The 25,770-nt window shown below is 42.7% G+C and overlaps 1 protein-coding gene across 2 annotated transcripts; it reads left to right on the top strand.

Moving 5' to 3' along the window:
• Positions 1-7,376: 7,376 nt before the first annotated feature.
• znf1035 (zinc finger protein 1035) lies at positions 7,377-25,675 on the top strand. Of its 2 annotated transcripts, XM_029451279.1 has the most exons (3): positions 7,377-8,000; positions 15,861-15,915; positions 17,305-25,675. In XM_029451279.1, the coding sequence occupies exon 3, from the start codon at positions 17,346-17,348 to the stop codon at positions 24,981-24,983; it is 7,638 nt and encodes a 2,545-aa protein (XP_029307139.1). In that variant the 5' UTR covers positions 7,377-8,000; positions 15,861-15,915; positions 17,305-17,345; the 3' UTR covers positions 24,984-25,675. The 2 variants fall into 2 exon arrangements, with proteins under 2 accessions (XP_029307139.1, XP_029307140.1); XM_029451280.1 differs by lacking the exon at positions 15,861-15,915.
• The last annotated feature ends 95 nt before the right edge of the window (positions 25,676-25,770 follow it).

The raw sequence follows: 25,770 nt of genomic DNA on the forward strand, positions 1-25,770 counted from the left end.
GCTTCAAATCACGTGACATATGACGTCCGAAGCAGTAACTGCTTCATTTCCTGAATGAATCACCGGACTGGTTCGTGGTCCAATCAGGCCACTGCCTCGTCTTGATTCTGACAGGTTGAGACAGTTTTGAATTTGAGGGCCACAACACTTTAATGCTCTAAACAATGCACAATTTGTGGGTTGTCGTAGTAGTATGTGTTATTGCTGTTGAGTTGTTGGTATTGCATTTGTATTTGATCATTATGGAGCCAGTCAACGAGTGAAACTATTTTTTATGCACGCCAGCATCATCTGTTCCTTGTGTGCAAGTAAAGAAACCAGATTGTAGATCAGGCGTTCCCTCAATTAAAGGCTTGCTGCAGCAGCCCGTGGTTCGAATCCAACCAGTTGGCTCAGAATCTGTTGCGTTTAATTTCCCTTATCTCTATCCAATCTTAAACTGTACTATCATTTCAAGTCTAATAAACCCACATTTTCCCCCCAGCACTCTCTTCTCAATAACACCTACACACAATCATCAATCTTTATTTTTAAATAGAACATGATATTCAGTCTTAGATGTGTGCGTCAAAGAATTTAAGGCAGATACTTTAAATCCACTGTAGCCTTGCAGTTCGCCAGTAGAGGTCACTGTACCTGAAGCTTCGAGTAATGAACCCATTTCCGAAACAATTGGCTGAAGTGGTTCAGTGCTTCACAAAAGCTTCATTTGCCCATCACTACTTACATGTCATTACTTGTCTTGTTGCTAGTGTGATGGCCTCAGAGGTGGCCCTGTCCTTCCCAGGCTGTGTTTTTAACCTGTGTTTAAGGAGGTTGATTGGTGGAGCTGAGACCTCGTCAGTGATGCAGCACACCTGAGCAGGCTGGGCTCAGGCTATAAAGCAGACCTGCAAGATCTTCTCGCTCTCTTTCCCTTAGCCTGCTGACTGATATTATTATTTGTTTGTGCGTTGTGTGTCTTTCATTTACTTAATTAAACCATAGAGCAAAGTTATGGATTGTGTGGTCTCCCTCCTTGTCACCTCCTTTCGAGCCAGGTTGTGGCAAATGGGGGCTCGTCCGGGATTCGAACCCTGGACCTCTCGCACCCAAAGCGAGAATCATACCCCTAGGCACTTTACTATCATTACCAGTGAGGGATACAACCCCATCTGACACGAACGCTTCAAAACAAGAATATCTTTCCGTTTCAGGAAGAAGAGTGATTTGGAAAGAGAGTTGCATGTAACTGAATCTCTTCCCATCTCGTAGCAGGAGCTTATTGGTGAACAACGAGGTGACGCTGCTTTGAGTGAGCTGGTTGACCAGGTGCGGCCTAGCAATGACGCTAAAAGTGCAGCCTTATTTCCTGCAGAGTGAAGTATTGGTACGTAAGTGGGTGCCCCAGGGTTTTGATTGTGTGGGTGATCCGGTTGTCCAAATAGTGGTGCCAACTAGGAATCGAAATAAAGTGTTGAAATGTTCTCATGTTCAGACCGGGCATTTGGGAGTTAAGAAAACGTACTATCACATTTTGCGTTACTTCTTTTGGCCTCGTCTTAAGCGTGATGTGGCAGCTTACATTAAGACTTGCCATACATGTCAAGTAACGGGTAAATCAAATCAGTCTAAGCCTGCCCCACTTTATCCAATCCATGCAGTGGACCACCCATTTGAACACTTGATCATAGACTGTGTCCTTTGCCAAAGTCTGCGTATCTGTTGATCTTTAAATCTGAGTTCTCGGATTCCTCTTCCTCAGAAGCGTGTCCTGTTTTGACTGTTGGTACAGTGGCGCAGTCAGCATTTAGTGGGGGGGAAGAAGTGGCAGCGCCTGATGATGCTTTACGACGGGGGCGTTTGAAGAACCCGAATCAGAGGCTCATGTGGTGGGCTCTGTTTTTGCAGCCTTACAACCTGGACATCCACCATATTAAGGGCAAAGATAGTGTTGTAGTCGATGCCTGGTCCCGTGCACCGTTGTAACCCTTCGCAACTGTACCCTTTACTTAACTAACATGTTTTCTACATTGTCGTCTGCAGCTTTTGTTTCCCTTCCTCTTAAATTGCTCCTAGGTGCCAAGGTTGCTGAGGTTGAACTTGCCGAGTCTGGAGAGGGAAAAGTGTCAAGTTGTGTTTGGTAGGGGGGTTGTTTAGGCCAAGTACTTAATAAATAAAACTAATAATAATAATCTGAGTGGTTAGAGTTGTTACTAGGGTAATGCCCATTGTTTGAGGTCCAGGGTAGGAACCCTGACTTATGTGGGGGAGTGTGACGGCCTCAGAGGTGGCCCTGTCCTGTCCTTCCCAGGCTGTGTTCTTAACCTGTGTTTCAGGAGGTTGATTGGTGGAGCTAAAGACCTCGTCAGTGATGCAGCACACCTGAGCAGGCTGGGCTCAGGCTATAAAGCAGACCTGCAAGATCTTCTCGCTCTCTTTCCCTTAGCCTGCTGACTGATATTATTTGTTTGTGTGTGTGTTGTGTGTCTTTCATTACTTAATTAAACCATAGAGCAAAGTTATGGATTGTGTAGTCTCCCTCCTTGTCACCTCCTTTCGAGCCAGGTTGTGACACTAGGCCAGGGGTTCTCAAACTTTCTGTGGCCAAGGCACACCAAAGACAGAGCCAAAATCTCAAGGCACACCTGTGTTCATATCTGGGCAAAATCCCCTCTATTACACATAGTATCACTGTAATCACTCTGTGAACATGTATCTCGTCCTTGTAAGAAGCTATTCTCCTTCACACTAGCAAAGAGCCTTTGATGTGTCACACTCTAATATTTCCCACCATGCGCAAATGGCTAAAACTGGTTCGCTGTGACAGATTTCCTTTTTTTTTATGATTTATATTTAGGCCAAAGCATATAAAACTTATTGTATCTATATTGTGAAATAAGTATAAAGTACAGTGTTTCCCTTCGCAGGGCCCCCCCCCTGACATTCAAGACGTTTTTATTTTTATATATATTCACAACTCACTTTTCACATTGAACAGGTGCTCTTTTATTCAATAAACTAAACTCTTATGTCATTTATCTCATTTATGTGCATGTTTCAGTTGCTTTGCGTATTTACATTCTCTCCTCTCCTCTGCTTCGTGGAGGGCGGAGCTCCGCTTCCGAACCCACACACACACACGCGCGCGCGAGTGTACACACTTACAGCCAGAGACCGAGACCGGAGAAAAAGTAAGGAGAGAACTTAAAAAATCTCCGCCACGCACGGACCTCATCCAGCCCAGGCAGCACCCCGCAGAGCAGTAAACCTAGGGGAAACACTGAAGTAAATACAAAATCATTCATAACCTTGTGTACAGTTAAATGCAATAGGTAGTGTGCAAACACGTGACAAAACTGTATGATGTATGCATGCGACGCCATGTTGGTTGGAAAACAAATCAACAATGGCTTCTAAAGAGAACAACAACAACTCCGACTTCTTCAAAGTATTTTTGACTCTCTGGAGTCTTCTGCAAAGGCAAGATTCAGAGAAAAAGTCAAAATTTGCGGCCTTGACCCGTACACGCTAAAGCCGTCGGATTATATTGAGGCTTTAGATTCATTACCGCCGATTGACTATCTGGATATTGTGAACTACCTTGTGCTACAAACGTTGAGGGCAACCAACGCACAAATGAAGGCATACAAGAGCTTAGATGCTTATAATTTATTTGTTTCTGGCTGGGTTGGTAGTCTTTTTACCAAACCAGTGAAAGATGACAGGGTGCTCGTCCATGCCCGTATAAATCACTCTCAAAGATCTCAAGATACACCGCTCAAGCCGTGGTTTGTGAGTGAGAAGAGCGGCGATGTTACGTCATAAAGCTTTGCCGCTTCTCCTAGTGACGAGAATTAAGGTCTTACAGTGTCCGGGTATATCATAAGCACAAATGTTTAACGTAAACATAGCTTTAGCATGAGCTATTACCAGATATAAAGTGGTCGCCACACACAGGTGAATTGTGCTTTTTCTTCTGTTAAATCCTTACGAATTATGTTGCTAAACCACAGTTTACGGCGTTCGGTAGACAGCAATTCATCCCTCTTTTGTGGATCGTTGTTTTTGATGATTGTAGGAAATCTAAAGAACTGTTTCTCTGGGTCACGAGTAGCGTTATTACCACAACTATACACTGCGCACACGATTGGCATTTTCTTTCAATCTTAGACGTTTAAAAACAAAGAAAATTACGAAGCGTTGCAGCAACTCACACGTGAACGGCCGCAGTCTTGGTTGTGTATTCCAACCAACATGGCTGAATTCCGGGTTGGGACGTAAGCGTGACGTCACATGCACATGATCTATAGGCCTTATTGTTTCAAACCAGTTATTGTGTCACACCAGTGTGCCGCAGCACACCATTTGGGAACCCCTGCACTAGGCTAACTACAGTGGGTGTAGACCATGAGCCTCATCCATTGCACTTGTTACTTCTGGATGGTGAACACTCCAAGACCCCTCTACACCCCTCTGAAAATGTTAACTTAGATGTCGACCTGACCAATTCATAAAGGGTTGCAACCACTACATGATCCCTCTTCTGCTTCGCATTCCTGAACATTTGTTGCCAATGGGAGTCGCTGATACGATGACCCTAGAATGATCCCTTCTGCGCCTGCACATTTCTGTGTATATCTGTTGCCGTTTATGTTACTGCCGTAACTAGGGGGGTGCGGAGGTCTCTTGGTCATCAAGCTGCCTGATCTACAAATATACACATTGTGATTTACAAATATCTTGTGACCCCAAATGATCTTGTCAAGTAGACAGAGAAGTAGGACCTCTCTCTTTTATTGTGACCTGGGTATTGAAACCCGTGTTTGTAGTTAGTTAGCTACCAAGCAAGAATGAGCCAAAACAAAAATGTGAACTGCAACATGAATATGTTTTCAAATCACGTAGCCTGAAGCACCTTTCATATGTTAAGCTGGCTGGCTGTGCCATTGCTTTCCTATGGAGAGAGTGATGCACCTCTCAAAATTGCCACCAAGCATTGCGCTCAAAGTTCAAATTATTTCAACTTTGACTTCGATTGCCGCTGACCTTTCAAAGCGCAACCAATGAGATAACAGCTGTATGAAGCGGCACAGTCAAGCAGGGGAGGTAACCATAGAAACAAAACAAACTAGTTGCATTCACTGCAAGGTTCTGTGCCCTATCTTGCGGTGAGCGCAGAGAACATTTCCTATCATGTGAAGGCAGCTTGACAGGTTGGGTAACTGAGCATCAGTCACAAACCTGAGGAAATATGTGGTGTGCACACAGAGAGGATTAATTGAACCCTTTTCTAGAGCAACCAGTCAGGATCCTCTAGGTCACAACCTTGCAGTTCTGCTGCAATGGTTGTTTTGTGTAAACAACCAAAAGGGCCATCTTACTTTTGATTATTGCTAGATTTTGGTTATCTGCCATGAGCTGAACATTACGGAAGGTAATACTACGCGACCATCTGATGGCCACTCATGGGATTTCTGACTTTGTCATGTACATGGTTCTGCTATTGGCAGATCCACTGTTTGGTCGTAAGATCCACTTTTAGGAAACAGGAAGGATAATTGATTGACAACAGAACAATGAAAACGACCTTTAGTTTCCTAGCGCCTCACTTGACGCTAGGAAACTAGCTACTTCGCCGGGAGGAGAACGGGCAGCTGCTCCTGGGAGAGACCTTCTGTAAGTGGCTGTAGCAAACCCAAGCCCCTCAGATCCTGGCCAGATCAGCTATCTTTTCTTGCTGCCGTTACGCAGGTTAGACCCAGGGCTGCTGTTGGCAACCAGCCTGCTGTGATAAGACCAACGGATAAGTGCACTGAGGTCGCAACTTCTTTTTTTTCTGTTTTATGGTGGTTGGCAACCAGCATTAAGGTTCTTTACCGCCACGTAGACTGAGGTCGCTGATCTGCTTGGTAGCTTTTAAGGAACCCCATTAAAAACATAGAAGAGCTTAGGCTCTATGTGCCAGGGCTGACCCCTGGAAAGCACCGGCCTAATTTAACCCCTGTTTATGACGCTCCTTTACCAATGATTGTGTATGGGAAAAAGTACTTTTAGGATGAAATGCTGCTATACAGAGTCGGTATTGCAGCACTATGTCACTATGCTGTTCCCAGGGGCCTTGCTCTCAACCAACGTACACTGAAACCCCAATGCATACTCGCAGGATGTATCAGGGAAACCTAATTTTTGAAGTTCTGGGCTTAAGGTGCCAGTATGCTTGTCAGATTGTCAAGGAACATCTGAACTCCCTCCACACACACACTTTTCCAATGTTTGAATTGTGGGGGCTGAGCCCCCCAATCTTTATAACTTTCACAATCATGGCCACTTTACGCATCAATTTGTATGGTGTGCAGAGGTGAGCTTCTCTCCAAAGCTCTCTTTTATCTTTCACCTTTGGTGTGTAGAAACAAGTGCCCACACCATTAAGACCTTTCAGGAGAGTCCAAAAGTGTGTGCCGTTATCTCTATTTGATCAATTATAACATTATACCCATCTCTACTACAGCAGGGTTTTTGTCTTGCCTACACGTGTGGCTGTTCGGAACAGCTTTTGGCCAGTGGCCGGAAGACAAACTACAAACAAGTTTGTGTTAAGCATACCCCTGCCTTTAACATAAGACTTTATAGAGACCCATTATTTCAAGTACTGCTGGTGACATGGGAAGCACTGCCTTCTAGGGGTTGGGGTTATTAAAACTTTTCAATGGGGGGAAAAGTGTTTCTTTCTTTATCCCAACTCTTTTCATTTTACAGCCAGTCTGATAACCCTCTAGTGACAAGCATACTGACAGCAGGCTTGAGCTGCAGTGTGGGGATTTTTTTTCTTGGAGAGAAAGAGGGGAGAGGCCATTTTCAAATCAGTTCTTTTATATCAGAAGATTAACTCTGGGCGTTATACGTTGGGACTTGGTCAGAAAGCTGTTCCATATTCATTTGCATAGTTCTGTTGTACATACTTAAATACATTCTGTGACCTAGGATCAACTACTTAGGGATCTGCACATTCTGAGGTAAAAGCATCGTTAACTTGATGGGAGCATAAATGCACAAGAAGTATATTAATTGTCTGATCACAGAATATCAGACAATTTCCTGTTCACCCATTATGCCATGGTTGTATAGTTTTTTTCTTTTCTAGAACAATGTGTTTTTCCCCTCATTCTAAGTGGTTCTTATAAACCCCCTCAGCCAAAGGGGTTTTGTAATAGACCTGAACGAGAAGAGGTGGCGCCATTTTGAATCAATTCGTGCACACAAAATGGTGGTATGCAACGTATTAACCCTTTAAAGACCAACCACATCTAGTCCAGCAGACAAGTAGGTACGTCTGATTGAGTCCCCCAGTAAAGGTGATAATACTCATGTAACAGCAACAGAGTGGTACTGAAACGGCACAGGGGAGCACTGAAGCCTCGGTGAGGACTTCATTGATCAGTGCAGTGACTGTCAGTGCAAGTAGTACTGCCTGCGCCACAGCACATAGGGAGCAGCTGCAGCAGCAAGGAGGCACCATGGTGTGGTGCGGTCGCCCGGAAGGAGTCGTGCTGCCGCCACTTCAGGCTCTGGCTGTGTCAGCCATAGAACATGCAGGGGCGGGCTCTCTCTGAGACCCTGCACCTTGTTATTGGTTGTAACCAGACAGTTGTATAACCTGCGCACAATTTCGGGCACATTGTGTGAAAATGCGCAAATAAAGATAATGGAGGCGGATTTGGATGTGACGCCGCTACCCTAGGCACAACAAGCCGTGTAGCACTCGTCGTGAGGGGAACACACTGGATGTTTAGATTCCACGATCTTCATCGACTCACAGTCCAAAAAGAAAAGAGATCTCCTGGCGATATTTCTCAGGAATAACGGAAGCCACCGGGAAGGAGGACAGTCGCTTTCTCGGTGTACTGGCAAAAAGAGCTGGCATGTAATGTCTTTGGAAGTTCAACACAGACCATGTAGCCGATAAGTCACAAAGGAATTGCCGGCGAAGCACCCAGGAGCAAACACGGAGCGCTGATCCGGTAAGAGGTCCTGCTTACGACCACATGAGTCATTAGCTGTTGGTTATCAGTGCTAGCTAACATTGTGCTAGTGACTGAAGTAGCTAGTTAGCTTTACCCAGATAATAACCAGCGTCAGTGTAAAATGAATCTAACACGTGTAGTGTCTAACACCTAGAGTCACACACCTAACCGCTGATGATGATGTTTGTCTTTTTTATTAGCAGATAACATCTTACCGTTTCCTTTGTGTGTGCTCTCCTCCGTCCAGGCTGGATAAAAGTACAGCATCTTACAATATCACTATCAACACAAGAGCAGCACACAGCTTCCAGGTGGTCATGCATAGTCGTTTCCTATTTAAAACGATAATGCAAAGATAATTTAAATTCGATCAGCTCTTATTCTCAATTATCACCAGGAACAAGAGGAAGTTTCGGCGATGTTATATACACCTGCTGGTAATAATTCCTAAGTCCCTGGGTTGTGACAGTTCTGTTTTTTGTGGCTTAAGTGCAGTACAAGGTTTATAAAAGGCTCAGTAAACTCTACAACAAAGGTGTCATCCTCAAGTAAATATGCACTGTCCTATAATGTTGCCCTAAATAGATTTCACATATCAAGATTAATTATCTTGGCTGATGTATCTCTGTTATAAACTCACTAGTCCTTAGTCTTCTAGCAAAAGCACTGCTGAAGGGTGTTGTTGCATGGGGAAACCATTTAACCTAGTGCTTGCAAAGAAAGGGCACCTTTTTGGATAATCTCTGATCGACAAGTCTCAGTCATTGAGTGTTTATTTTATGTCTGTAAAATGAATCCAAGTAAAAAGTTTTTATCTTTCCATAAATAGAGATAAGAGTCTGCAATCCCACATCCCTCTGCACAACCCCTGTCACACCATATACACTCCCCGGCCACTTCCTTAAGTACACCTATATGATCTAATGCACAGCTCGGCCACATATTCTGCCTTTTCGTTTTTCTGTTGCACTGGACTGCATTACATGGAATTTCGTTTCTAATATTATTTCCCCCTGCTTGTACATTGGGTGGGCAACACTTTAGAAACACATCTCAGTATAATGTCAAGTTAAAAAGCGCCATCTTTTTATATATTACATTTTTTATTAATACCTGACAGTGTCAATCAAAGCGGAACATTATTGTCTTTGTAAAGGTTAATGAATATTGTTCCTATTTGACTGGCACCCATTTTTTTTGTCAATTGGATATAAAAAAACGAAAGTATCTTTCAGCTTTCTAGAGTTAATGCTTTAAAAAGTGAAAAAAACATCTAAAGGGAGGGTCTGAAAAGTAGTGAAAGAGAAGCTTACCTGTAACGGGGTGGGATTTTGGCCCACGGTTAGAATTTCACTATCAAATGTCCTTTTTGTAATCTGTGTGGTCTGGCTTTGGCTCATGTTGATTAGCTGTGTTGAGCTAGGTTTATATGTTTTTCTTGTAACAAGTTGTTTATTGCATTTGTGCTCCTTGCAAAAACAAAGACACCTGTGCCTCGTTTACAAGGCTACACAGTCATGTTGAAGGCTTTGTAATTTACTACAGTTTGATAAACGCAACAGAAAGTGCTGTGCATGTCACTGTAGCTGTTTAACTCTCCCCTTACGGTGATTTATATCAGCTTTTACTTTTTGTTCAAGTGGTGACGGTGGCTGGTTCCCACAACAATTTGTGCAAAAAGCTTCATATAGTTTTTTCACATGCTGTATTAATTGCTTTGCATCAGTTTGATTGAGCCGTCCTCTCTTATACATGCTCTCCGGCCCGCCCCCAATCAGGTCTTTCTTACCCAGTGGGGTCATAACAATGGAGGTGGAGTTACTTAGCAGTTGTGCGCTAACTGATCTGCTTTAATCCTAGCAGTCAAGGCCAGAACTGACAGAGGGAAAATAGCGTGCCACAGTTCAACAGCAACGAGCAAGGGCATAGAGAAGGACACTGTTCTTCTGTGTCGACCCAGGAGAGGGATCATATGTTCTGCAAGACAGTATTGGCTTTTAGGGCTTTTCTGTCCTTGAGTATAACACGTGCACATAGTTGCTCACATAAGAACTGCTGTAAATTGTCAAATCAAAATGAAGCATTCTTCATGGGGATTCAAAGTATTTGATGCCTCCTATATATTCTATCGGCTTACATGACTTTTCTGAATTCTTTTCTGCTAAGTATGTTACAAACCACTGCTAGGTGTCAAAGGCACTCTTTTAGCAGCGACCTCTGCCACTCCTGTCAAGTTCAAGCAGTCCAGTTGCAGTCACAGACAGAGCTCAATAAGTGGGAGGGGGGTGCGTAAATTGTAGGATGCTCGTGCCACTTTTAACTGTAAGCAAGAAGCTCTGCCACCATGGCAGCAGGTACTCACCTTGCCAGGTCAGCTGTCGTGTCATGTGCTGAAGCCCAATCAGCTCCTTCCTTTAACTACACAACATGGTCAAGACAAGTTAAAGTGGCATGTTTTTACATTGTTGTGCTTAAATTGATTTGTGCATTAAGTCAAGCGGGGAACAAAACATGGCGGGTATTTGGGCCTATATGTGTGCAGAGGTTTTGACCTGTCACGCATGCCACCTTGTGTTTTTAGTACAAGATTCCCTCCTTGTGTTTCACTGAGCTACTGTCTGTGGAAACACAAAGTAATATTGTGCTAAAAAGAATAACTTTGGAAGATAACCACTTGATTTGTCTTAATTAGACCTCATGCAGCCAGCTATATGGCTGGGCGATATGGCGTTAGCATAAAATCTCTGATTTTTATTCACAACATATCCATTTACGATTGAAACAAATACAAAAAATCTTAACAAACTAGACCTACAATAATGGAAGGAATTATTACAAAGACATTTGGTTTTTATGTTCATGCTTAATACCAAAATCATACACGAAGTGCCTGTAAGGTTGTGTTTTTTGCAAGGTACACTGTCTACGGCCTCTGGCTTGAGGCATGTCCTTTGGCATGTTACAATGCATCCCCCCTTCCCCTCTGCAAACTACCACACTAAAGACCCTCTCTGAAGGGACACTCTTCGCTGGGATAGGGAGGTATTGCTTGGCCAGATTACAGTGAACGTGGGATAGCATATTCAATGTGTTTCCAGCCACATACCCTACAACTGTGGAGCAATGCCGACACACCGTCCTCGTCTCAACTGTCTCTCTATTCCTGTTGTAGTTGACCGGTCTTCCAGCTCTGCCATTTTCATTTGTGCTCCTCTTCTTCTCATATGGTATATAAGAAAAATGATTATACTAATGTTACCTGCTTTTTAGCAGGTGTTGTAGGGCTACTGCTGTCTTGTGCAAATTTCAGTGCCACACACTTCTCCCAATCAGCTGCAAGCCTCTGTTTGAGATGATGGAATAAATTAGTTGTGCAGCTGCAATTTAGTTGCCACAGACTTTAGACAAACTTTACAGCAGACAGTGGAATAGTGTGGGGGTCTTGCTCAAGTGCACCTCTGCAGTGCCCAGGAGGTGAATTGGCACCCAAGCCAATTCCCTACTGCTACTGCTGCCCCAAAACACTTGTTACACACTTCCACATCATTCCTACTGAATCCATAGTATTGAAAACGTTATATGCAGTTGAAGTGGAGGACAGTGCCCCACTGCCCATGCTTAAAGTGGCAATAGAAAAGTGTTCACCATCTCCCTTCCCCCCTAGTGTTTCCAATTGGTTTTATTGTTAGCGCTGATGTTGCAAAGACAACCGGATTGCTTTCTGATTTCCTCAAAGCCTTCTACTTGCAACAAATTTAGTGACTTATTCAGACCATCATGGAAAATACAAGAAAAATATTCCCAATGCCCATGGCTTTTCTGCCCACAGCGCCTCTCCCTCCTCTCTTCCGCGCTATCCTCCTTCCTGTTTTTGTTGCGCAAACTTCCCTGGTGCCATCAATTAAGCCTTCGTTTTCCCACGAGATCGTACCCGGTGGCAGACCAAATTGCATAGGGAAAGTGACGCTTATAGGGAACCAATCTAAATGCTGATGGTATCATTATTCTATAGCCATTCCATTGGGCAATCAACTTTCTTTCTTTCTTTTTTATGGAAATGCTGTCTTCTTGAAAAAACTAGTAGTTTAGTGCATTTGTTAGAGTGAAGTGAGCTGGAAGAGTCCTTTCTAAATTTCTTTAAACTTGGATTACCTTATTGTTTAACAGTACTTTACTCAATAGGAGGCCTTGTGTGATGGTTTTGTGTCATACTTGCATATAGACACCCCTAAGTTACTCTGAAGTTGGTCTGAATAAGATCAGGTCGCATTAACCAAATATTTCCCATTTACAGATTATAAATTTTTTAAAGAATGACAATTAACCACTAGGTATGCCACCATGGTTTAGTGACATGTCAATCCCTGGAGTGGTATGCCACCATATGCTGGTGTTCCACCGGCTTACACCGTTTCCTAATGGCAGGTGCCGCTTAAAAGTGGTATGCCACTGTCTGACTGTCACGGCAGTAACGTCCCCTGACACATATTTCCCATTAGTGAATATGTTTTATCTTTTTAATTGACAAAGTTGAGCAACATAGCGCAGTTTCTCTAATTTAGAGCCAACTACCTAAATTATATTGGTAGTATTTTTGGCATATTTTATATTAGAATGTGATCACGCATTATAAATTCCACGTCACGGAACATTAACCAGACATAAGTATGGCAGAATAATTATTCACCATAAATCCTTTGAATGAGTATTTGTTGCTATTGTGACATGAGCCGTTTTCTACACGCAGGCTACATGCCACTCTCGGCATTTGCCGCTGAACCATAACAACATACCATTAGCCACTTTTCGATCTTGATGTCACTGGGATTTCCGCCTGGTGAAGCAAGTTTTTTTTCGAAGATCGGTAAATTAAATCCCACGTTCAGAGAGTCATTTCAACTTCTGATCACTTCCCTGGGAGAAATATTTCCTGGCAAATTGGCAGTGTTTTTAGATGCCTCCGCTGTCACTGCGTCATCTTTCATCTGCTTTGAGTGTGTGTTGACATGAAAAGTGACCGCACAGTCAGTATCTCTGTTCCCAGAGTGCTCCCGGTATGAATCTGGTCAAGGACCATTCCCTATCTCTGCCTTTTTTTATTTACCGTTTTCTTTCTCTCTCTGTTTCTTTGTTTTAGATGTGGGGAGCCTGGTGCATTAAGCAGCTAATTTTGCTAGCAGAGATTCACCAGAATACCTGGGAGAATATCCAGACATTTTTGTATTTCTGTACTTACAAAGACATCTTATACCTTGCACATGTGAGCACAATGTCTGTTCTGACTTCATTGAGCAAGAAACATCTCTCTGAAGTCCCAGCATGTCTTTCTTCATTGTTGAACAACTTCATCTACTGCCCATTTTTACTTTAAGTGCATTGTTACGTAGACAGTATATTTCCTTTTTTTAAATGCATCTGAACATATCGTACAAAACACTGTTTAACATTACTGATGTTGTGCTGTCGGACTTGTCACTGGAAACTAAGGGGGTTGTGTTGACGGCATATCTGCAGTTAACAGTTGCACTGACTGGTGTGGAGACAGACGTGTTTGTCCAGTACAGGGGTCATAAAAGGAAGAGGAGGTGGTGATAGATAGCTCTGTTCTGTTTTAGTGTGCCAGTAAGCTATTCTACGGATCCAGCATGCACAATACCCTGGCATTGGAAAACCAAAAAGAAATGCAGCCATTATTAATGCCATCATTGAACAAGTCAAAATGCCTACTCTGGGAAAGGATTTTAGATGACCTGCACATTGATTTGCTTATAGGATTAGGCTAGTTGTTTTGACAGTAGCCCCATCCTTTCTCTCTGGCCTTTTTTATTGATGTTTTCAGAGGATCCACATCTGTGTTAGCTTGATCACATGATGTTGATGAGGCATTGCAGCTGGAAGCGATGGTAATTTTAAGAAGGACAATTTAAACCACTACCACTTCTGGCTCTTAAAAAAAACTCCACCAGCCGATGAGACATTGCCTTAAACCTGCATTCTTTCTAATAACCAGCAGGACCCAACTCTGCTTGCAAAAAGAAGCCAGATTGTAAAGATAGATACTTTATTAATCCCGAGGGAAATTTAGGCATCCAGTAGCCAGTATGATATACAACATTACCCATCTCCGGAAGTCCACCACCATCTCCTTGGTCTTGGAGGTGTCCAGCTGCAGATGGTTCGACTTGGACCACCTCACAAAGTCCCCCACCAGGTTCCTGTACTCCCCCTCTTGTCCATTCCTGACACAGCAGACGATCACAGTGTCATCTGAGTATTTCTGCATGTGGCAGAGCTCAGAGTTGTGCTGGAAGTCAGAGGTGTAGAGGGTGAACAAGACAGGGGAGAGTACCGTCCCCTGTGGCGCTCCAGTGCTGCTGACCACAGTGTCGGAAGTGCAGCCTTTCAGCCTGATGTACTGTGGTCTCTCTGTAAAGTAGTCCGTAATCCATCTCACCAGATGTGAGTCCACCCTCATCTCTGTCAGCTTATCCCTCAGGAGTAGGGGCCACTCCCCTTGTCCAGATGAGAGTAAGCCCTGTGTAACAGAGGATGGAGTCATCCACGCCCACCTTTGCCTGGTATGCGAACTGCAGAGGAACTTGCGCATGGTGGACCTGGGGTCAGAGGTGATGGAACAGCAGCCACTCCATGGTCTTCATCATGTCGGATGTCAGTGCAACCGGCCAGAAGTCATCTGGCTCTGGTATAGAAGTCTATGAGAAAATTCTGTTCTTCCAGGCGATGTTTTTTAAGTGTTCATCCATCCATCCATCGTCAACCGCTTATCCTGGGTCGGGTCGTGGGGGCAGCAGCTCCAGTAAGGAACCACAAACTTCCCTTCTCAGGGCCACATCCGCCTTGGGCATCCCAAGGCGTTCCCAGGCCAGAGAGGAGATATAATCTCTCCACCGAGTCCTGGGTCTACCCCGGGGTCTCCTCCCATCTAAGTGTGTATTCAAATATTGTTCATGGGCCAGCAGTATCTTCCTTAGAAAAAACAGTTTCTGATTCGTGTGTGTGCGTGCGCCGGACACCCATACGAGAGCAGAGGATATTAATGATCGTGTGACATTTTAGCAGCAGCACACAAATTAATATAGGGGAAACACTGGACAGATCTTAAAGCTCTTGGTAGCCCTGCACTAAAATGATCAACCTCTCCTCCATATTTACCATAGACTGATATTTACGGAAAGAATAAAAAGATATCTGTGTAATGTTCCTTAAACATGACAAGTGGTGTACGCTGCTGTATTAAAAAAGTTTAACTACTTTTAATTTGGGCTGTACAGCGGCATTGCTCTTTCGTTTGAGCAATGGCGCTATATTGACAACAATCCTAATTACTGGTTGTTGTTCTTGAAATGTCGCTTTTGTGGGTTAGGGTTTTAGATTTTTAATTATTGTCCTGCTCAGGGAATTCCTGGTTAATGTTTTAAGAAAAATGGTGCAATATGTTTATTGAAGCATGAGCTGGCAGATGAGCCTTTGTTGCTTTTGTTAAAAATTAGTCGGGGACCCACATGCCATGTCTGCCGCGGTGTCCATGATTTCCTGTTTTTTAGTAATCGGGCACCAATTTGTCAAGAACATTGATCTGGGCTTGAACGTTTCCTACCGTCCATATTTATTCTCAGATTAGGTTGTGGTGAAATTGTCAAAATCTGTAATGCAAGCTAGCATGTTTAACGTGTGGCACAGGGATAACGGCCCTACCCATTTTCCTGGCACAAGCCTTGATTTCTGTCTTGTCTAGAGCAATAGCCAGCCCTCAAGGCAACTTTTTATTTTACAAAACGCAATGCGAAACAAGTAATAGTGGTATTAATAATGATTGCATTTCTTTCCTTTTTACAGGTAGCCATGATTGATGTCTGTCAATATATAAATACCAGCAGACTTTAAACACCAGGTAAAAAAGGTTTTTATTATAACGTTTGTAAGTGTGTTCTCTTTTTTGTCTTTGGGAAATTCTTGTTTGAAAGGAATTACAGGTGAATATCTTAAGGATTCCATTCCATTGCAAAGGTTTAATTAAGCAGTTAAAAGGTAAATGGTAGAAATACAGCATTCATGAGACAAAATAATCCACCACAAATGTGTGCATGCATGATGGTGATTGGCAAAAGAAGCTTCTTGCATTACAGTCAAACTTGGCAAAAAAAACAAATCTGGTTAAACTTTTTTGCTGGACGACCCTTTGATATTTTTTCCCGGGAGACCTCTTCAGTGGTATCCCCACTGTGCGATCAGACTGTCTCTGAACGTATCCTAAGAGGATGTGTCTGCTGAGTTCCTCAAAGACTTCTGTCTACCACCCTTCCATATCCCCAGTATTGTTCAGCAGTTTTCCTCCCATGCTGAAAACAGCCATGGCTAACCCCTGCCCTCCCCTTACTGAGTTGTTCTGGGTGGCCAGAATCTTTTTGAGGCCTTCAAAAGTGTTTTTTTAATTGGCCTCCCAAAAATCTTAACGTACATAATCCTTTGATTCTACAACCACAGAAGCTGCAATCCTAATAATTGCTTGCTGATTCAGGAGTTCCACAGGCCAGCCATGCCTGAAAGGCCATCTCCTTCAGCATGATGGCTTCCTTCATTGCTGGTTTCCACCAGATGGTTCTTGGGTTTCAGATGTGACAGGCACTGATGTCCCTCTGGCTGCAACTTCAAGAAGGTGTCAAATGTTGTAAAGGGACATCTTCAGAATGCTTGTTTTGTCCAACAAACAGTCCTAAACCAAGTCCAAGAAGAATGAGAAAGAAGTGAAATCAGCAAATACTCACTTTTGACAAGCTGGAACAAGGAAGGGTTTAGTATATTAGATGACAAATTTCTTAAGCAACCAATTTTTTTCAGCCACTGTGCGTCTAGGTGAGCAAGCCTTTATCTAGTTAGCATTGTACCACCTTTTGCACAAGTTCCGGCTTCCCTTCAGTTCACGCCTCAAAAGTTAGTTCCCGTAGCTATGGGTCAGCCTTATGTCTTAGCCCACCACCTGGCCAGTCACCCTTGTGCCCCTTTTTGGGTAGTGAACCCACATGGCAGCGACCCCATGTTCTTTTTTCAGGCCAAGCCTGACCTAAATTTTGAAAGCATTTGTAGATTAAAATGTCAACAAAAATATTTATCAATATTTGAGGTTTCTATTCAGATGCAACCCACATGATCTTGGATAGTCTTAGTCCTTGTGTGTCCAAGAAAAGGTCAGCATTTTCTCTTGTACTATTGTGTAATTACTTTGACATGATAATGGTTGTAGTTTATCTTTTGTAATTCTATACAACTTTGTGCTTTTCAGGATTGGGCAAAATAAGCCCCAGCTTCCAATCCTGGTGGAGAATGGCTCAGGGATGGGATTCATACTTCCATAACCTTCCACCTCTATCATCAGATCCAAGCACTTTGAGAAGGACATCAGAGTCAGAGGGAAGTCTTCCCCAGCATATAGAGAACTTCATTGGACATCATGACTTCCCTGGCACAGTGGCTTCTAATGAAGCCCCTGCAACAAACTCAAACTTCGACACAGACAATTACTCAAGTCTCAGTATGGAAAATCCCAGTTCAGACTGTCTTTATCAAAGATACTGCAAGGAAACGCCATGGCAAACTGATGTAGAACAAATGGAAAAAGATTACTTGCCAAGAAGTGGAAATAGTGATATCTCAGATTTTGCCACAGAAGGATTATCGACATCTTTTGCAACAGATTTACAAGATCTTAAGCAAGACTGTGGAATGCTAGCTTCATCATTAACTGAGGACTACTCAGACGTCAGTAGCTGCTCGGATGCAGATGCAGGTGAAACAAGGCCCTCTTGTAAATTCATTGCAAGTAATTCCGTGCCAAAATCTGCTACTACAAAACCCAGTTCATCAGAATGGCTTTTCACTGATGCTGGAAAAATGATGCTTCCCACTGAGAGCCTGTGCCCTAATATGTCGGAGACTAATGTAAATTTATCTAGCCCATCAAATGGGATTGCAGGAGAAAACGTAGTTGAACGTGCACAAGACAAGATGGAAAAAACTGTCAAATCTTACACAGGACAAAATCAGTCCTCTACTACTTCTAACATGGTGACAACTAAAGGGAGCAAGACTGTAAAGGGTAGAAATGATTGTGGTGGGTGTCCAGATCAGAAACAAAAGGAGGCTGTGGAGAGAGATCTGACTCGAGGAAATAATTCAAACATCTCGATTAGTGGCCTTGCAAACTTGACTGGTGATGGAATAGAATACCCAGATGGCAATGAGGAAGAGCGGATTCCTGCAAGTGCTCCGAATATCATGACTTTGGACAATGTGCAAGATCACTCGGATGAAAAAGTTCTAAGAAAGGAAATTAAGGAATCAATTGACCATAATCCCAATTCCACTGATGGTCAAAATGAAAACATAATTCAGTCAAATACCTCTCAATCTTCAGAACAACCCGATTGTAAAGATTCCGCTCATAAACTGGAGGAATGCACAAGTACCTCAAAAGGTAACCGTCGTGATGTTGAATCCTGCTTGCCGTTGTCTGAGCACCAATCTTATGAAAGTGTTGCCAGTGACAATTTTCCTATTGATACTAGTGACAAGAACGAACAAGATGTTGCTAGTCCTATAGAATCCTGCTTACAGCCAAACGGCTCAAGCAAAGACATAAATCCCTGTTTCAAAAAGGAATGGACAAGTCCATCTGACAAAACAAATGCAACCTCCTCTCCAGATCAGCAACAGACACTACATCAAAGTCCAGTGGCCCTAGAACCAGGATGTCAAAATGGAGGTTTTGCTGAATGTGCAAGAGAGTCGTTAGAAGAGTTGGACACATCTGCAGAGTCAGCACTTGGAATGATGTATGGTGAACCTCTTTCAAGAGAAGATTCTTTATGTGATGCTGATGGAACACAACTTGACACTTCTGTGGCCAGACCTGACCATAATAGCATGAACAATTCAGAAGGACAAGAAACTCAACTCAACTCAACAAGAAAACGTCTGCAGCCTGTTGTAATATTGAAGATATCGGAGTCAGTAAATGGAACGAGTAACTCTTATCATTGCGCAGATTGCCAAGACACAACCCACAATGTAGATCATCTAATTGAACACTATCATTGTTGCCATTCAGTGCACAATTTCCAGTTTTGCAAGACTTGTAATCTCTACTTAATGCAGAATAAGCAAACAGAAAAACACGTGTGTTGTGTAACCAAAGATAGCCCTCAGCTCTCATCTGATTTCAGCCTAACGAAGAAAAGAAAACAAGATTTCAACAAGTGCGGACTCGCATTTCCAAAACCATATATTAAGAAGATGCGCCCTCTCACTGGCAAAACACCCTATAAGTGTAATGGCTGTGGATTGTATTTCACACAGTCTAGTAGCCTGCTAAGACACATGCGTGGTAGATGCAAGCAACTAAAACTTCCAGTTACAAATGCCGTTATCAAAGAAACTAAAACACCACCGCTAAAGGACCTAGTCCAGGACAAACCTTATCCAAATCTACCCGAATGTTATGTAAAGCTTGTTGACATCTCCAAAACTCATCTGTGTAGTTTCTGTGGTAAAAGCTTCTTAACTGCAGTCAAGGCCAAAAAGCACTTCTACAGCATACACAAGGGAAAGAGTTTGGTAGTTTCATCAAGTCAGTCTACCACAAAAGACAGTGGTGAGAAAACCCCAAAAGTGGAGAATGACACACAAGGAAAATATAAATGTCCTCTCTGTCCACGGCTTTTCAAGTACTCCTACAACAGGACTCGACATTTGCGTGACTGTGTCAGGCATTCAATATCTGGTGGCAAGGATAAGATTTCCGGTAAATATCGGTGTCCCTTGTGCGAAGTTACCTTCACTTTACCATGCAACCGATATAGACATATTAAAGCCACTTGTCTCAGAGAATGTCTTGCTCGGCTTGCAAAAGAGAGGACAAAAACAAAGGACATTGAACAGAAAACACAGTCAAAGAAAAATGTTCCGAAAAAACAGCCTATGGATCTTGAACAAAAAAAGCAAGCCCTCAAGACTGTACCCCGTTACAAATGTAATCTTTGTCCAGCTGTTTTTTGTCATGGTTCTGGAAAGTACAGACATATGAAGAAACATGAGGTATTTAAACTCACTGGTAAAATGTTCAGGTACAGGAATTCCGTTTCCCCAACCATGTCCAAACCAGAAATTTCAAGTAGTGCAAAGGCTAAAGAGAGTAAGGATACCTCAAAATCAACTGGAGCAAATGGCAGTCGTGCCCTGAGCTGTACACTTTGTGGAACTTGCTTCAACACACCACAATCACTGAAGAAACATGAGTGCAATCACAGAGGTGAAAGACCGTACCACTGTCTGCAATGTGGAAAAAGATTCAAAAAACGTGCCTATCTGATTGATCATAAAAAAAGTGTTCACCAGAGGAGGATACAGTGCATGGTCTGCAGAATGATTCTTCCAACTATTGGAGAACTGATTCAGCACAGAAGCTCACATCTTAAAAGGGGAAAGCTTCAATGCCCAGACTGTAATCTGCAGTTCCAGTATCCTGCACATCTCCTTAGGCATCTAGAACGCCACAAAAATAGAGAGAGAAAAAAGATTCTGCTTGAAGAGAGACCAGCATTAAAACCACAGCAGTCCTTGAATCCAGTCCAGCAGAGTGAACCAAAGCAGCTGCAGTGTTCTTTATGCAAAGAGGTATTTAATGATGCCCGAAAACTAAGAAAACATTCTCTTTCACATATATCGGGTTCCTCTTCAAACCAGTGTCCATTTTGCAAACGCAATTCCAATAATCGCCGCAATCTGCTGCGCCACATGGTCAAACACACTGGCGACAAAGCCTTTTCCTGCACTGGTTGTGGAAAACAGTTTTACCGTGAGTTGTACCTTCAACTTCATCGTGAAAAGTGTTTGCCTGCTCAAACCAGACATCTTGTCACATTGGATTCCGTGACTAAGACAAAGGGGCCACATAATTGTTCCTATTGTCCACGGACATTTTGTAAGAAAATCCGCCTGAAAAATCATCACCGTGGCCACAAGACGAACACTCTGCGTCTCTGCTCAAGATGTGGGCAGTACTTTGGATTTAGAAAATTAGATCAACATCAGAGGAACTGCAAGGAGACTACAGAGCTCAACACTGGCTTATCATCCAATGACGACGTCTGTAAAAGCACTTCACAGACAATCCAGAAGGTCCGTAAAATGCCTTTAAAGTCCAACGCAACCAACATGCTTTACTTTAAATGCTCTCACTGTACACAGAGGTTCAGGTACAGGTCATTACTCTTGAGACATCTTGTTTCACATACTGGGGTGCAACCCTTCGCATGTATGCACTGTGGACACCGTTATGCAAGTCACTCAATGTGTTTGCAGCATGAAGCTTTCTGTGATGGAGTTTACGAAGAGGGGAAGTCAAACGTCAAAGGTGCTGCTGCAACTCAATTGACAAAGACGCTTACTCTCAAAAAGGCAGCACAAAAGCCCCAAACGGAAGGTGAAGCTGACTACAAGTGCAAATTCTGCACGAAGACTTTCATGAAATCACGAAGCCTGAGACGTCACATTTTGACACATAACGAAGTGAAGCCGTATCGCTGTAAAGCCTGTGACAGCTGCTTTTCAAGGTATGATCATCTGAAAGTACATCAGACTCGCTGTAGGGGTAAAAAAACGCGATTGGAAGTCTGTATACCCAAAATCAGTTTAGATTATGTTGGCAAGGGTTGGCAAAATAAGTATGGCATGGAGCATACTGTAAAGCAGGAGACATTTGAGTGCAAAGTCTGTTCAAGGAGCTTCCCAACTCAGTCTAAACTTTCCCGGCATGTCACTATGTTCCATGTTACAAAGGTATTCAAGTGCACATGCTGTGGCTCGTCATTCGTTCATGAAACATCTCTGAAAAAGCATAGGAAGATGAAAAAGTGCCGAAAGCCTTCGAATGAAGCAAATGCTTCTCTACCACTGGAAACTAATCCACCAACAGAAAATGTGACAAACTCACTTAAAAGGATGAGAAATAGAATTATACAGCGTATTCAGCCTTATTTGAACAAAAAGTATAAATACGCATGTAGCTATTGCCCCCGCGTTTTTCAAAACAGCTGGCAATTGGGCGTGCACAATCGCCTGCACACAGGAGAGCGGCCATATGCCTGTGATGATTGTGGTCAGAGATTTATAAGGAAGGATTATGTGAAGCGTCATTCCGTAAAGTGCTCCAAAAAACTAATTTTAACATCAAGATTATCAAAGTCCACAGGCTGCCAAAGCCCACAGTCAACTTCTGAAAGCCCACCAAAAGGCTTTTCTTGTGCATACTGTAGTTCTCGTTTTTTGCTATTTTCACAGCTTCAAGAGCATTTCTTAAATGCACACAAACTGGAAACAAAGGCTCCATCAGTGTCCACTGCTCCCCTACAACACCATCTCTCAAATATACTAAATGTCAAAGAAGAGCCTTTGGATGAGAGTTGTGACAAACAATTTAGTGATGCTGCTAATGTAATCTGTAATCTAGATACAGCTTTTAAAAGTGAGGTCTCCACTCCATTTTTCTGCCAAGAGTGCAATATGTCCTTTACAAATAAAGCTGGCCTAACTGGTCATCTGCGTGTACACGCAAGGGAGTTTCCCTTTAGCTGTAAAACATGCAAGAAGGGCTTCTGGAACAAAAGTCTTCTCCGTAATCACAACAGGAAGTGTAGATATGGACACATTTCAGAGAAAAGTAAAACCCAACAATTGGAAGTCCCTTTGAAAGCAGAGATTGATTTTGTGCTGAATGATTCTGTTCTAGTGTTCAAAGAAGCCTCCAAATCAACTGGCACTGGAGTTTTGCAGACCAACTTCTCCTGCAAAGATGAATTAATAGATGATAATCAAGTGCAAAGCAGCTCAAGTAAAGATAAGAAAGCTGTGCAGTACCAATGTTCAGAATGTGATCAGAGCTTCACAGATGGCTTAATGCTCATTAGTCACCTTGAAGACCATGGAAGAGAGGAACAAGCGAAAAAGCACAATGCATGTATTGAGTGTGGACAGGTGTTCGCTAGTTATGGAAGTCTTGTAAGACACATGAAATTACATGACATTGATAGGAAATTATCTTGTCCTGACTGCTCCAAGATGTTTTACACCTTATCTGAAGTTGAAACCCACAGAACATGCCATGACCCAAGTAGGCCTTTTACTTGCAAACTGTGTAATCACAGGTTTTGGACAAGTCCATCTTTATGTAGTCATTACAGAGAAGAGCATCCAGATGATGTATTCAGTTGTCGTTTCTGTGACAAGGCCTATTCAGTCAAAAAATCACTGGCAAGACATTATAGAAGATGGCATCTTAAAGAGCAGAGGGATCTTGTAAAGGAAAAGAGCCGCGCTGAAAAACCATCCAGCAGTCAATTCAGTACAACTGGTGAAAGTGATGGGGATGATGACAGCAACTCGGATTCTGCGCCGTACTTCCCATGCCACGTGTGTGGCAAGACATTCCCAACATCAGAAAGTCTTGAGGATCATCAGCGGTGTCACCTGGGTGAAAAACCACATGAATGTGCAGAATGTGGTAGATGTTTTTTCCAGGCATCCCAGTTGCAGCAGCATCAAAGAATGCACAAGTCTGAATTTCAGTGTCAGGCATGCGGCAGGGGATTTGTCTCGCTCTTTGCACTGCGTAAACACAAGCATACTCATGGAAAGAGCCGTCCGTACCGATGTCCCAAGTGTGACTTCAGCTTCACAGGAACCTTGCAGTTGGCAGAACACATGTCTATCCACCGTGAAGAGAGCTTCCCTTGCGACATATGCAATCTTGTGTTTCTCTCCAAGAGTAGCAGAGCTGAGCATCGGAAAAGCCACTCTAAGTCAGGTGACCTCCCCCCACCTTCAATTTCAAGGAAAGAACATGAGACGTCTGCTTTACTTTCTGAAAGCTCCTCAGTATCCCCCAAAGAACTTAAATATCGCTGCGGTGTTTGTGGTGAGCGCTTCGGAGACCCAGAAAAGCTCTCAGAGCATGGTTGCACTGCAGCCAAAGAGCGACCATACTCCTGTTCAGACTGCGATAAACATTTTCTACATGCATCTCACCTGAAGAAGCACAGGGCCACCCATCAACTACCATGGTCTGGTAGTGAATATCCATGCAATCAATGCAACAATAGTTTTTCCTCTTCTCAGCTTTTCCTCAGCCATCTGAAGAGCCATGGTACAGAAATTAAACCTTCCACTGAAGTTAAAGCTCTATCAAACGGTTTCAAATGTCCAGTTTGCCATCAGTGTTTTACCAGTGCCACTGAGTTGATTAGTCATTTCCCCAAGCATCCCGATGGTCCGTCCAAAACTTCTAAAACTGCATTTCCCTCTAGAAGTAAACTTGATGAACATGAGCACTGTTCCCATCAAAAGCATGCAACAATGCAGGCTGAATGCTCAAATGCATTATCTAAGACATCCCCTCCAACTCATTATCAAGCAGCAGGGGAGGAGGAAGAGATCGACGTTACAGGAGAGGAGTTGTACAATTGCCCCGTTTGCTCAATGCGGTTCTCCTCAAAGAGTGGCCTTTTGGAGCATCAAAATAAACTGCACCGAATTGACGGGCCCTTCAAATGCGAGCTTTGTGGAAAAACATTTGCCAGGAAAAGTTACCTTAGCAAGCACGAGCGAAGGCATCATCAAAAAAACATGGCTCAGTCGGCCAAAAACGCGTTCAAATGTTCCCAGTGCTACGATTTATTCAATACAGCACAAGATCTGTCATTGCACATGAGATTTCACGCTGAAAAAGAAGTTGGAGAGTACCGCTGTGATATGTGTTACAAGTCGTTCAGAAAGTGGCATAATCTTAAACAGCACCAGGAAAGTCATGTCGGCCAAGTTGTATATGAATGCACAGAATGTGACAAAGCCTTCGCTTTTCCTCACCTCCTGGAGAAACATCAACAGACTCATGCTGGGTCCTCTCAGTAGTGGTTGTTCAATACCATCTACCTTAGCTTCCCTTTGAATACCTTGCTTAAGTAACTTGAAATCCATTTCATGCCTTACATCTGACTGTGTACCTCCACTTGTTATCACTATTTAGATCCAATTTGCAATTTTTGCCTTTGTTACATACTAACAAATCTTGTCATGTCACTATGACGGAGCATCTTCTCCAGCGTTTCTATTTACAATGTATGTATTTTTATTTTCTAATGTGGGATTTGTATACACTAATTAGCCACATAGTTTCTTGACCGTTTGTTAATCTATGCCAAATGTTTTAAATTGTGTAAAGCTGTTTAACATTCTTTGTGTGAATACAGACAATGCATGATGGGATGAAATGTTTATGTAAAGTCATGGATACTGAAACCTTTTTATCAAACATGATCATTTCTTATGTTTGACATTTATTTTGAAATACATTTGTCAGTTTTGTTAATATGTAAGATGCACTTCAAACTGGTCATTTTAATCTATTGTTATTTTTTATGACTTCATGTACTATAGATAATTTTGTAATTTCAGTTTGTATTATGTGTTGCATTTTGTAAGTTTCTTGTACATACATTCGTAATACGCTCTAATTGAATATTCTTTTCACAACCTCATGTTACTTTGTTAAGGAATTTAAGTTGATGCATTCAATTAAGGAGTAAAGTCAACTAGAAAATCTATTTGTGGGTCTCTTTCTTTGTATTTCTCTGGGAAGCTAAATACTACTGCCACAAACAAAAACATGGTAAATACTTTGTGTAATATTGTACATCAG

The sequence above is a fragment of the Cottoperca gobio genome, chromosome 16 (assembly GCF_900634415.1).
Source record: "Cottoperca gobio chromosome 16, fCotGob3.1, whole genome shotgun sequence".
In the NCBI taxonomy this organism is placed as follows: domain Eukaryota; kingdom Metazoa; phylum Chordata; class Actinopteri; order Perciformes; family Bovichtidae; genus Cottoperca; species Cottoperca gobio.

What these genes read in the sequence shown, in the direction of transcription:
- znf1035 (XM_029451279.1), top strand. Translation starts at nt 17,346, where the DNA reads ATGGCTCAGGGATGGGATTCATACTTCCATAACCTTCCACCTCTATCA.